The sequence below is a fragment of the Anolis sagrei genome, chromosome 4 (assembly GCF_037176765.1).
Source record: "Anolis sagrei isolate rAnoSag1 chromosome 4, rAnoSag1.mat, whole genome shotgun sequence".
In the NCBI taxonomy this organism is placed as follows: domain Eukaryota; kingdom Metazoa; phylum Chordata; class Lepidosauria; order Squamata; family Dactyloidae; genus Anolis; species Anolis sagrei.
Window position 1 is genome coordinate 133099932 of NC_090024.1, and position 13709 is coordinate 133113640.

Below are 13709 nucleotides of genomic sequence, written 5' to 3' on the forward strand. Positions count from 1 at the left end.
GAGATCATAATGTTTCTTACTGGGAATATAAAAACACTATAATTTAAGGTGTAGCTTTTTAGGGCCAGGTAAGATTATTTCTGTAATGTTAAAGTAAATAACAAAGACATTGAAATACCATAGTTTAAGCCTTCCTGTACCTTGGCCCTATCATAAATCAAAATGGAGACTTGATTGTCCAAGCCATTCATATTTCCAATTTCTATGAAATCCGGACAGTGAAAAAAGCAGATAAGAAGAGAATAAATTCATTAGAAATGTGGTGTGAGTTCTGTAGATATTGTGGATCACTAAAGCGAGAAATAAATGGATCCTTCAACAAAGCAAGCCTGAACCTAAAAACTAAGATGTCTAAACTGAGACTGTCATTCTTTGAACCTATCATAAGAAGACAGAACTCAATGGAAAAGACAATATGGCAGAAGGAAAAAAGGGAGAACACCTTATAGGTATACCAAATCAAGGAAGCCATGTGGGTTCTGATCCTATCCTCTGGGATATTAGCAGTCCCTCCCAATTTTGTGTCATCTGCAAATTTGATCAGCAAGCTATTTCTCCATCCAAGACACTGATAAAAATGTTGAACATTGGGCCTAGGACAAAACCTGGTCACTTCTCTCCAGGACAGTGGTTCCCAACCTGTGGTCCATGGACCACCAGTGGTCCTCAAGAACTAAAATATGGTCCGCGGCCTCACTGTTCCTACACTGTTGCAATGAGAGCGACTAGTCTTGCGAAACCCTCTTATAGTGCCGAGGCTTATTAAATATGGTTTTCTGTGGGCGAGCAGATGGCGACTACTGGATGGCATATGTTCTGTATCAGAAACTAGAGCTCATGTGGACCGGATGGCCCATGAGGTCTCTTCCAACTCTATGATTCTTTGTAGTCTATCCAATGCACCCCAAATAACCAAACGGAATCTAAAGTTGACCAAAAACTTATTCGTAACACTTTTGATACTAATGTTGGAGAGTGGCCCCTTGGTCAAAAAAAGGTTGGGAGCCACTGCTCCAGGATGAATAGGAGCCTTTGGCAAGCACCCTTTGGGTTTGATTGTTCAATCAATTACTAATCCAATTAAAATTCTATTATTTGTAAGAATATCGTGGGAGACTTACTGAAATCAAGGTATGTTACACCCTTAGCATTCCCTTCATCTACCAAGCTCATAACTCTCTCAAAAAAGAGATAAGATTAATCTAACATGAGTTGTTTGTGAGAAGCTCATGCTGAATTTTAATGAGCATGGCATTCCTTTTTAAGTGCTTACAGATTATCTATACAGTACAATAATCTGCTCTAAAATGTTTCCTGGTATTGATGCCAGCCTGACGGTGGTAATTGTTTTTTTCCCGTTTTGAAGATGGAGGCATTTGCCCTCGTTCAGTCTGTTGGCACTTCTCCGGTTTTCTAGGGGTTCTCAAACATGTGTTTATGAGTGTTTCTGAAATTATGTCTGCCAGTTCTTTCAAAACCCTTGGATGGAATTTATTTGGCTCTGGAGACTTGAATTTCCCACTGATCATGATATATAAATACTATATATAAAAAAACTTTATTTGTATATTGCTCTGTCTCCCCGAGAGGACTCAGGGCGGTTTCCAACATAGGCAAAACATTCAATTGCCGAATAGCAAAAAAGATATATATATAAATAAACACTATAAAACATGAACATAAATCCTATTAAAAGAAAACACAGACATTTAAAAAAACAGTTATTCAACTGGGTAAATTTAGCAAGTCACACACTCTTAGCCTCAGAGGACCCCCCCCCCCCCAAACACTATATAAATCTTGCCAAGGAATTATGTGATAGCCTTAGTGTCACCATAAATCAGAAACAGCTTGAAGGCACATTTATATGAGCATTGAAACATGAGCATAAAGCATCTCGCTTGAGCATAAAACATCTCAGAAGAAATTATTATGGTTCCAACAAAACTTATTATTTGAAAGGCTTACTAACGAAGATGACAAGGAATAATAAAATATCTTTAGAGTGACAATTTTCCTATGACATCAGAATGTATTTGGGAGATTGAATATCTGAACGACCATCCTCATCACTAAAATACACACAAATAACCAATACATCAAGGCAAAGCTGAATGTGCAAATATGGGATGGTCCTTAAAAAATATGGTCCTCTAGATGTTCCCAGAAGTTTCATGCTCTCATCTGGTACCATCCAGATGCTTTGAACATCGACTTTCATTAATATGGCAATTATAGTCCAAAACCTGCAAAAAAAGAGCTTCAAGCTGGGGAAGTCTGGGATATAGCATGTAATGTTTCTGAACACCAGTCTACCTGACACGTGACAATTTTCCTAACACAAATGAGAAAGCCGAGAAACAGAACTGCACATGCTCAACCTTACAATGACTTTTTCCCATTTCAAAAGAAGTAGAAACACACGTAAATATTTTCACAAACAAAATCAACTCGTTTTACACTCCGAACCTTGGTGTTAGCAGCCAAAGTCAAAGAACATTTTGAGGTCACAACTGACTGTTTAAAGAAGGAAATAATTACTGATATACCACAAATCGCTATCTGCTACCAGTAAATCTATCTGATTCAGTTGTAACGGACATTGAACAATATATAAAAAGCCATGTAGCTCAATGGCATATTGTTGCCAAAGGTAAGCAGTTTTAAAATGCCTTTAAATTTAGTTGGAAAATTCAATACAGGTTTCATTTTCTCTCGCTGAAATCAATGGGTGAAGATATAAGAAATAGCTGACACAAATATTTATTCTTCTAGGGCCCTTTCACATAGCCATATAACCCAGAATATCAAGGCAGATAATCCACAATATCTGCTTTGAACTGGGTTTATCTGAGTCCACACTGCCATATATTCCAGTTCAAAGCAGATAGTGTGGGATTTTATTCAGCTGTGAGGAAAGAGTTCTAGATTTCCCACAGAGATATGGGAGAATCTGTCACATTTGAAGTTTCTTTGTACTAGTGGACATACAGACTAGTAGATTATTTTTCAGGCTGTATATTAACTATTGCGTTCAAGACCTGACCTACATTGCTGATAATACCTATATACCTCTAAGGGCCCTTCTACACAACTCTATATCCCAGAGTATCAAGGCAGAAAATCCCACATTTTGTGTTTGAACTGGAATATATGGCAGTGTGGACTCAGATAACCTAGTTCAAAGCAGATATTGTGGGATTTTCTGCCTTGATATTCTGGTATATAGGACTGTGTGGAAGGACCCTAAATGGCCTGAATCAGGCATACCAGAGGTCTTAGGGCAGTGGTTCTCAACCTGTGGGTCCCCAGGTGTTTTGGCCTACAACTCCCAGAAATCCCAGTCAGTTTACCAGAAGTTAGGATTTCTGGGAGTTGAGGGCCAAAACATCTGGGGATCCATAGGTTAAGAACCCGTCTTGGGGTCTTGAACTGCTCATGGTCCCACTCCACTTCCAGAACTGCTGAAATTCAGCTGGGGAAGGAGAGTTCTGGTAAATTATTTCTGGTTCTCAATGCCAAAATGTGAGGATTCCCTTCTATCATAATACCTATAACCATCCCCTTCAATTTACTGGATGCAGAGAGGGACCTTCTGAAACCATCATCACATATTCCAGTGGTTCTCAACCTGTGGGTCCCCAGGTATTTTGGCCTACAACTCCCGGAAATCCCACGCAATTTACCAGCTGTTAGGATTTCTAGGAGTTAAAGGCCAAAACATCTGGGGACCCACAGATGTAGAACCACTGACCAATTCTATCTACCACACCTAACACTATGTTGGACCCCACAAATTATAAATTAGAGCAACTAGAAATGATTTTAAGCAGTATCATCCTCATTAGGTATCCATCACTAGAAAAAGGTAAAGAAAAGCAGAAAGGAAGGTCTAAATCTATGGTTTCTAACTTTTTTTGGCCATGTTCCACCTAAGTATCTCTAAAATCCTGATCCTGCCCCAATGATATAATTCTTATTATTGAAAAAGTGAACACTAATTAATGTGGAAGAAGCCTAAAAGGCCATTAACTTGGTGTAAACAAGCTTCCAGATAACAGGGCATTAATGAAAAGACATTTTTATATATTTCGTGTCACTTGTAATGTTAAAAACACACTGAGAGGTGTTTGGTATGAAAGCAGACTCCTTTCTCTGAGCTCACGACTCTAGTCCAATGTTTCTCTAACTGTGATCCTCCAGATATTTGGACTTCAGCTTCAACAGTTTCTAACAGCTGGTAAGCTGGCTGGGATTTCTGGGAGCTCAAGTCCAAAACACCTGGAGGAACTCTAGTGAACTCTATGTTCTCATCACTCCTTCCTCTCTATGAGTGGGCTTTCTCATTCTCTATTGTCACCAGCTGACCACCATCTAAATTCTGATTTTAATTTTTAAAATGTGTATGTCACAATATACTGTATATTGATATACTGTATATGAGGCTGCCAGACCCATAACGCTATGCAACATGATGTTTGTTCTTGAATCATAAATGTCATTTCCTAATTGGTTCTATCATAAAAACATGGAAAACATTTTCCTGCAGCACATTTTGCTATTGTTTTTCAATAAATATCTCATGGAGTCTCAACCAATTCAACATAGTTTGTTGCAACCACAAAAACAAAAGTTTATGGAGCATAACAACTACTTTCAAAGTAAATACTATAAAATTAGACTGGAATAACACTTTCAAAGCAGGAACAGATTTTTTTCAAATTTTGTTACAGAGTGTAAGAAATGAAAAAAAACAAATTCACTGTTAATAACTCATTCTCAAATTGCTCCCCTTAAAAATCAAATTGCCCCATGTTGGGAACCAGGAGTCTAAATGGTATAAATAAAATCAATGTAGGTGCTCCATAACAAGTTCAAGACAATACTTTCAGCAGCTGACTTACTTGATTCTTTCTTCTTTTTAGCCATTGCCTTTTTCTTCGAAACTGTATCATGCTTTCGTTCCTCTTGGCTTCCCAGCACTTCTGGTTTTTTTGGAGCGGCTGCGTTAGTTAAGGGAGCGTTTGGCAGAGTGCCAACTGGTGGAAGAATAGTTGCTGCCACCTCTTTGGGAGCGACATCAAGAATAGGATCTCCTGCGGAAGTAGTTGGCAGGGAAGAAATTCCTTGGCTAGAAGTCAGCTCATCCTTCCCCGCCTTCTTTTCCTTCTTTTTCTTGTCTTTAGGAGACGGGACTGGCTTCTCTTTTGCTTGGGAAGGAGCTGAAACTGGCACGATAGGTGATTGAAAATCGGTTGGTTCAATGACCAAAACCGGTTCAGGGCTTAAATCTTTATTGCTGTCAGAATCATCCAAAACCAGGTCTGGCTCAGGTATTCCTCCATTAGGTTTCTCCTCCCTTTTTTTGGCCTTTCCTTTCTTCTCAGCAGGCTTCTCTTTCTTTTTCTTCTCCACCTTCTGCTGACTGGCTTTCTCCAGCTCTTTCCGTTGCTTTGCCAAAGCTTCTTCATAAGAGGTCTCTTTCATAGAAAAGGTGGACACCAGAAATATCCCAATGGCTGAGACCACCATAAATCCTCCAAAAACCATCACACCTAACATCTGAGGGTCGAAAAGATCCATCTTGGGTCTGTGGTCTTAATCTGCCAAACAACAAAGAGAACATTAATGATGACATATGGACATGTGGTGTTACTTTATACAGCAGTAGAGCACAGGAAATATGAGTTTACCAGTTTCCATCTTCAAGTGATCTTTTCAATGGAAATGGCATTGCATACAATGGAAACCTATTGTATACCATGCATTTAATTGCTTTAGTCCCCAAATTTCCAAAAGAGTCCATCTTCTCTAAATCTCCTCCAAGTCTCTGACAAGCAGATTGAAGTTGACAGAGTGAACCATATGCCGTAAATATATTGCTTGCCAACAGGAAACCTTTTCTGACGTATTCTAGAACACCTTGTAATACTAAAAACATTTGTGCCAGAATTTAGAAACTATAAAATCAAGCTAAGTGTAATTAATAGCCAAAGGAAAAGAAGCAGAGTGCCAATCAAGTCAGAAAAAAAACATGTTCAGATCTATAAGACAAGTAGAGTAGATATATGAATAGGTAGTATCTTGTAATCAATGTGTTTTTCATACACTTCCAACTAGACTAGATGAACTGAATTAGTGAATGGAGCCGCGGTAGTACAGCGGGTTAAACCGCTAGCTGCAGGAAAGCTGCTGACCAGAAGGTTGGCAGTTCAAAGTTGTGAGTCGGGATGAGCTACTGACTGTCAGCTCTAGCTTCTGCCAACCTAGCAGTTCAAAAGCATGCAATGAGAGTAGATCAATAGGTACCGCCTCTCTAGTTTACTTTTTTTTCTTGGATTGTTCTACTTTCTTTCTTCTTTGGGTTCTTATGTTTAAAATAGTGGCTGGTGTTCTCTCCCGAACTCCGTTGGGTGTCCTCGTTGTGCCTCACCAAAGTTGAGCATCTCCTCCAGACACCAAGGATGGAAAAAGGGGAAGGCCTTTACCTTTGTCTGTGTTGTATGTCATTGTTTACTGTGTGTAAAAGGTATTGAATGTTTGCCTCACATGTGTATTGTAATCCACTCTAAGACCCTCTGGGAGGATAAAGCAGAATATAAATAAAGTGCATTATTATTATTATTATTATTATTAATGAAAAAAATCAAACTTTGTGTAAATCCCACTGATTAAATGGATCCACCTAGTTAGGGTGACTACTGGTAATTCAATTTGGAACTTGATTCAAACAGAGGAACTTAAGATGGGTTTTTTGATCATTTCTGCATATTAAGTGAGAAGTTTAGACTTCATATTTAGCCCCTTAACTGTTGAAGAGGAGTATGGGGACAAATTCAGGATATTCTTCTTTGAGTGGTTGGTGGTTGGGAATCGGGAAGAAGTTGTTTCACTCAAAGCATTCTCAATAAGTTATCTGATCATGAAAGTGTATCATATTTTACAAAATATTTTATTTTTATTTTTTAAAATATATATGTATGTACCCACTTTAATGTTCTCTTCTTAAAATATCAAAGATCTTTGCAATTGAAAAAGAGGAACAGCAGTAGGATTAAAGCAAAAGTTGTCTGACATTAAACTTCTTGAAGATACTTTAAAAGAAGTGTAATTCTGCCCTGATTTAGGGAATCTATAAGGCAGAATAAACATACAAGAGCAAAAAGTAGGGATGTCACTCCATCAATGTGCTGATTGCACTTCAAATGTGGAGAGTGAATTTTGAGTTCCATATTGGGATGAAAGTGGAATAGAAATTGAATAAATAAATAACATGAATAAATATCCCATAATCATGTAGATTCACTGAACTCTGATTTTTCCACCTGAATACTAAGGCTGTTCATTAAAGCCTTTTGTTTTTTAATCCCATGTGCGATAATAATGGAAAAGGACTAAGTTTGATGTCTGAGATGGTTTTATTTATTTCAGTTGCCACACAAGAATAACAGAATTGTAACTTGAAAGGCGTACCAGGGTTTCCCTAGCCTTGACATTCTGCTTTTGCACAAAATCCACTGCTAAAATATATATTCCCCAACAGATGGCCGTTCGAGCTATTTTTAGAAGCAGACAATCTTCTAAAGCAGAGCTTTCCAAACTGTGTGTCATGACGCATTAGTGTGGAGGTGTATGATGCAAACGTAGCAAGATACCTTTGGGTGTATGTGAAATAAGCATTACAACTGTGTGTTTTTGAAAGCAGAACCAACTGTTTTCATGACAACTCAATACATTTCGTTATTTCAATTTGTGTCCTGTTCTCTTATAAGAGGTTGGCTTCTTCTAAGGCAGAAGATCCCAACCTGTGGTCCATGGACCACCAGTGGTCCTGAAGAACTAAAATATGGTCTGCAGCCTCACCATTACTACACCAGTGCAACGAGAGTGACTGGTCTTGCGAAACCCTCTTATAGTGCCACGGCAACGGGGATTTCAGGAGGGGAGAGGCTGACAACCCACAAAAGACGCAACAGCAAACCTCATGACTGCTGCTTCTCCTACTCATCTCCCCCCCCCCAAGTGATTTAACCCCCAGTTGGCTACTAAAACTGAATCACTATGTCACGAAATGATACATGTCTAAAAAGTGTGTCACAAACATGAAAGTTCTGTTTCAAAGTAAAATCAGTTTCAAGACTATTCTCAGGATCAGTCTACACCAGGCCCATAGCCAGGGTGGGGCTTGAGGGGCTTCAGCCCCCCCCCCCCCGAAATTCTCAGGGTGGTCCATGAGAAGGCCTTTACTGGTACATTATTTAAACTGTTATGTTTATTCATATCATGATCTGATCACCATGCTCAATATATCCCATATGCATGGGGGTATTGGGATAATGATACAAAAGGTTTGCTAGGGTAGATCCTGACCCCCCCCCCGAACCAAACTCAGCCCCCCCCCCCAAATTAAACTCAGCACCCCTCAGTCAAAATCCTGGCTACGGGCAGGGGCGGCTCAAACCATTACGCAAAGTAAGCATTTGCAGTATAGTTGATTTTTCCCAGGGGCGTTCTTGAGGCACTCTTGGGGGGAAATAGACCTTGACATATGCGAGTTGTAGTTACTGGGATGTATAATTCATCTACAATCAAAGAGCATTCTGAACTCCAGCAATGATGGAATTGAACCAAATATGGCACACAGAACTCCCACCACGAACAGAAACTATATATCAGTGATTGGTTGAGAGGGGGGGGGGGGTGCGCCAAAATACTGTTTGCTTACCGTTGAAAATTACCTAGGGCCGCCTCTGGCTACGGGCCTGGTCTACACTGTAAAGAAGTGATCATAAAACTTTAAAATGTGCCAAACTGGGATACTTAGACTTCTTTGGGTCACTAGCATCAGGGGAGCACTAAAAGATTGCTTTCTGCTAGTCATAAACGACCTCAGGTGGCAAGAAAAACAGAAATATTGATCTTGATTCCTTGGGCCATCTCTATGGACCCAGTTCATGGGCTGAGGTCCTCAGCTAGGCTTCTACACTCTGTATAATTTAAAATCGTCATTTAAGAGCTTGTCCACGTGTGATGGTTCCGAATATTTTAGCAAGAAGGCACACACAGCCCACTCTTTCCCCTTTGACCTGCCAGGTAGGGAGCAAATAATCCATTTCACAACAGGGCTGGCTTAAATTCTGTGCCAACAGGAGGAGGCGGACAAAGGCAGAGCAAAGGGGAAAGAGGCCCTCCTAATCCCTTCCTCTTTCTCTCTACCTACCTGTGCCACCGTGGCATCGTGACTGGTACTGTGGTACAGGTGCCTTTTTGTATGTGTTATGGTTTGGAGGACCTAGATATATGCATGTTTTTTCTACATTCACAGTGTGACTGTATCTCTAACCCAGACATGGACAAACTTCGGGTGTCCAGGGGTTTTGGACTTCAACTCCCACAATTCTTAACAGCCTACCAGCTGTTAGCAATTGTGAGAGTTGAAGGACAAAACACCTGAATGGCTGAAGTTTGCCCATGCCTGCTCTAACCCCAAGAAAAGTGGAGAGCTAATACTTATTTATGATCCTTAAATTTTAAAAAGCACATCCATTCGTTCCATGTATTGATGTCTAGAACAGGGGTCCTCAAACTTTTTACACATAGGGCCAGGTCACAGTCCTTCAAACTGTTGGAGGACTGGATTATGATTTGAAAAAAACATGAATGAATTCCTATGCACAATGCACATATCTTATCTATATAACTAAAAATGTAATGTTTGTTTGTGGGATTAACAGAACTCAAAAACCACTGGGCGAATTACCGCCAGTGTTGACCACAAGACACCTACTAACCCAAGGAGTGACAATCACTCAAAAAAATTGATATTGTCATTTGGGAGTTATAGTTGCTGGGATTTATAGTTCACCTACATTCAAAGAGCTTTCTCAACTCCACCATTGATGGAATTGAACCAAATGTGGCACACATCACTCCCATGACCAACATGGGCATCGATGGGCACTGACCTTGAATTTGGGAGTTGTAGTTCACCAACATCCAAAGAGCACAGTGGACTCAAATAATGAAGGATCCATTCCAAACTTGGCACAAATATTCTATATGCCCAAATATGCACACAGATGGAGTCTGGGGGAAAATAGACCTTGACATTTGGGAGTGGTAGTTATTGGGATTTATAATTCATCTACAATCAAAGAGCATTCTGAACTCCACCAATGATGGAATTGAACCAAACGTGGCACACAGGACTCCCATGACCAACAGAAAACACTAGAAGGGTTTGGTGGGTATTGACCTTGAGTTTGGGAATTGTAGTTCACCTACATCCAGAGAGCACTGTGGACTCAAACAATGATGGATCCTGACCAAACTTGGCACAAATATTCCACATGCCCAAATAGGAACACAAGTGGAGTTTGGGGGGAAAATAGACCTTGACATTTGGGAGTTATAGTTACTGGGATTTATAGTTCACCTACAATCAAAGAGCATTCTGAACCCCACTGATGACAGAATTGGGGCAAACTTCCCACACAGAACCCCCATGACCAATAGAAAATACTTAAGTTCGTCCAGTCCAATTCCCTTCACCAGGGCAAGAAAACGTAATCAAAGCCCTCCTGACAAAGAGCCATCCAGCCATAGATATAGATATATATGATTCACACACACACACACACACACACACACAGATACAGTATCATAGATTTGAAAGGGACCCCTAAAGAAGGATAATTGTATGTTGCATATTCCAGAATAGGCAAACCAGACAATCTCCACATCAACACTGACAAAGAAACAGCAAGAAATATTGCTTACCCACAAGCATAACGAAATTACATATATTAGAAACCAACACGTTCTCATTATTTTATTTTTCAGATCACCAGACTGTGTCACAGCAATGTGTAGCAGGGGACGGCTAGTTTGTAATATAAAAAACACTTAAAACGATACAATAATTAAAATGAAGAATAATTTTAACAAATATGAACGTATTAATATTTCAATGGGAAGTGTGGGCCTGCTTTTGGCTGATGAGATATGATGGTTGTGTGTTTTCAAGTCATTTCAAACTTAGGTTGACCTTGAGTGAGGGCTGGATAAATGACCTTGGAGGGCCGTATCCAGCTCCCGGTCCTTAGTTTGAGGACCCCTGGTCTAGAAGACCATCCAATGGTTCTCAACCTGTGGGTCCCTAGGTGTTTTGGCCTATAATGCCCGGAAATCCCAGCCAGTTTACCAGCTGTTAGGATTTCTGCGAGTTGAAGGCCAAAACATCTGGGGACCCACAGGTTGAGAACCACTGCAGGGCCATTCACATTCACACCAAATAAAGACAGTATGGGAAAGAGAAACAATACAAAATGATATAAAAGAGCAACAATATATAACAATTGGTATACAGATCTTGCCTATTAAAATCCAATGCCATAAAAATACAAAACAGAATTCTGTAGCACCTTTATTATATCCAAGATGAGAACCAGTGTGGTATAGTGGTTTTAGTGTTGGACTTGAGGAGGACCTACACTGTGGATTTAATGCAATTTGAGACCGCTTTAACTCCCATGGCTCAGTGCTATGGGAGTTGTTGTTCAGTGAGACATCAGCAAAAAAAAAGGCTAAAAGCTTTGTAAAACTATAACTCACATGATTCATAGAATCATAGAGTTGGAAGAGACTTCATGGGCCATCTTGTCCAACCTGTTCTGTCGCCGCTGGGCCTATAGCTAGTTGACTTTAGATATAGGATGTGTAACCTTTACCCAGCGGGAAGCCAGGGGCCTAAGGAAAAGTTCTCAGAGGCTTCCTTTACAAAAGGAATCTTCAAATGGCTTAAAAGGTACAACAAAGTATTTTATTAATGAATCAAACAGGAATTGTAAAGCTTTCTTGGTAAAGTATCAGTTCTCTCAAACTTGTCCACAGGGAGCAGGCACTATCTTCAATAACTTTTTTCAAAGGAAAATTCCCCTTTTTAACTTCTCCCAAGGCTAACTAAAATCCAACCCTCACTGGTGTGGGCTCCTCTGCCAGGCCGAACTGCTTCTCGAAACACTGAGAGGACCTACCAGACAGGTAATGGGTGTTCTTTAGGGTTGGCTGTCTTCCTGGAAACTCCCAAGGCTGTAGGAAGGAATCCCTGGAGTTCTTAGGAGACCCTTAAAGCTGTGGGAATGCTTCCCTGGCGTTCTTTCCCTGGAGCTCTTAAAGGCTGAAGCCTTTGTACAGGGGAAGTAAACACATCCTATACATTGGCTAACCTTTTCTGTGACTGACTGGAAAAGGCTCCCTTCCCTCCAAAGCCTAGAAAGGGGGTGGAACCAGGGAACTCAATGATAATTGACAGGTGGCTTGCCCTATGAATGCAGCCAAAAGAAGCCACCTATCTGCAGAGTCCCTGAAATTATAAACAAACAGTGCAAAGCACAAAATTTGAGCTCCTGGAACAGCTGTTCCAGAACACAACTCCCTGCCAAGAAGCAGGAAAATTGCATTCAAAGCACCCTTGACAGATGGCCATCCAACCTCTGTTTAAAAGCTTCCAAAGAAGGAGCCTCCACCACACTCTGAGGCAGAGAGTTCCACTGCTGAACGGCTCTCACAGTCAGGAAGTTCTTCCTAATGTTCAGATGGAATTTCCTTTCTTGTAGTTTGAAGTTCAAGTGGTTTCAAACTGCATTAATTTTACAGTGTAGTTGCACCTTGGGACACTGAGAGACCGGGATTTAAACTATGGAAACCCACTGGGTGGTCTCGGACAAGTCACACACTCTCAGCCTCAGAGGAAGACAAATGCAAATCCCTTCTGCCAAGAATCAATTCTAAATCCTAAAATAGGTTTGCCTTAGGGTTGCTGTTAAGTTGGAAATTTCAGCCCAGCCACATTTGATTTCTTCCCAGCAATCAAAGATTTGACTGATGTCTAAACTGAGTTAAAACGTATTGTCAAAGGCTTTCATGGCTGGAATCACTCATTTCTTGTGGGTTTTTTCGGGCTATATGGCCATGTTCTAGAGGCATTTCTCCTGACGTTTCGCCTGCATCTATGGCAAGCATCCTCAGAGCTAGTGAGGACCTCACCTCTGAGGATGCTTGCCATAGATGCAGGCGAAACGTCAGGAGAAATGCCTCTAGAACATGGCCATATAGCCTGAAAAAACCCACAAGAACTGAGTGAGTTAGACCGGTTCAAAATAGACAGCCGTGTTATCGAAGTCTCTATTAAAAACTATTGAATTGAATTGTTTATTGTACTAGCCATAGGCCATGTCATAAAATATACAACCTTTAAAAGTACAACAAGCACTTTCTAATATAAATATTAAAACATAAAATAAATATTTTAAAATATTTAAAAGATTGTGCCTAATAATCAGTTAAATCCACAAACGTAGTGGGAAACCGATGGCAACTTTTATACAAGGGACACCATTTTACTATGTAGTTGTGTATAATGGGACTTGAGTGTCCATGGATTTTGGTACCCACAGGGTCCCAGAACCAGACCCTAATGTACAAATCAAATAACTTTCTGGGTTGCTGTGAGTTTTCTGGGCTGTGTGGCCATGTCTCGCCTTTGGGCTGAGAACAGCGGTATATAAGCAAAGTAAATAAATAAAGAAATGTCTCAGAAGCATTCTCTCCTGACATTTCGCCCACATCTATGGCAGGCATCCTCAGAGGCCTCTCAAGCTCTAAGGATGCCTGCCATAGATGTGGGCAAAGCATAAGGAGAGAATGTT

General features: G+C 40.3%; 1 protein-coding gene across 5 annotated transcripts in view; it reads right to left on the minus strand.

Moving 5' to 3' along the window:
* RRBP1 (ribosome binding protein 1) overlaps positions 1 to 13709 on the minus strand; it is a 41914-nt gene that overhangs the window by 24920 nt on the left and 3285 nt on the right. For 4 of the 5 annotated variants that reach the window (XM_067467696.1, XM_067467700.1, XM_067467698.1 and 1 more), the window contains exon 2: positions 4905 to 5603. In XM_067467696.1, coding sequence (XP_067323797.1) covers positions 4905 to 5583 — 679 coding nt within the window. In that variant the 5' untranslated portion in view covers positions 5584 to 5603. Of the gene's footprint in view, positions 1 to 4904; positions 5604 to 6990; positions 7059 to 13709 lie in introns of those variants that run through there. The other variant, XM_067467697.1, reaches the window with a different exon arrangement.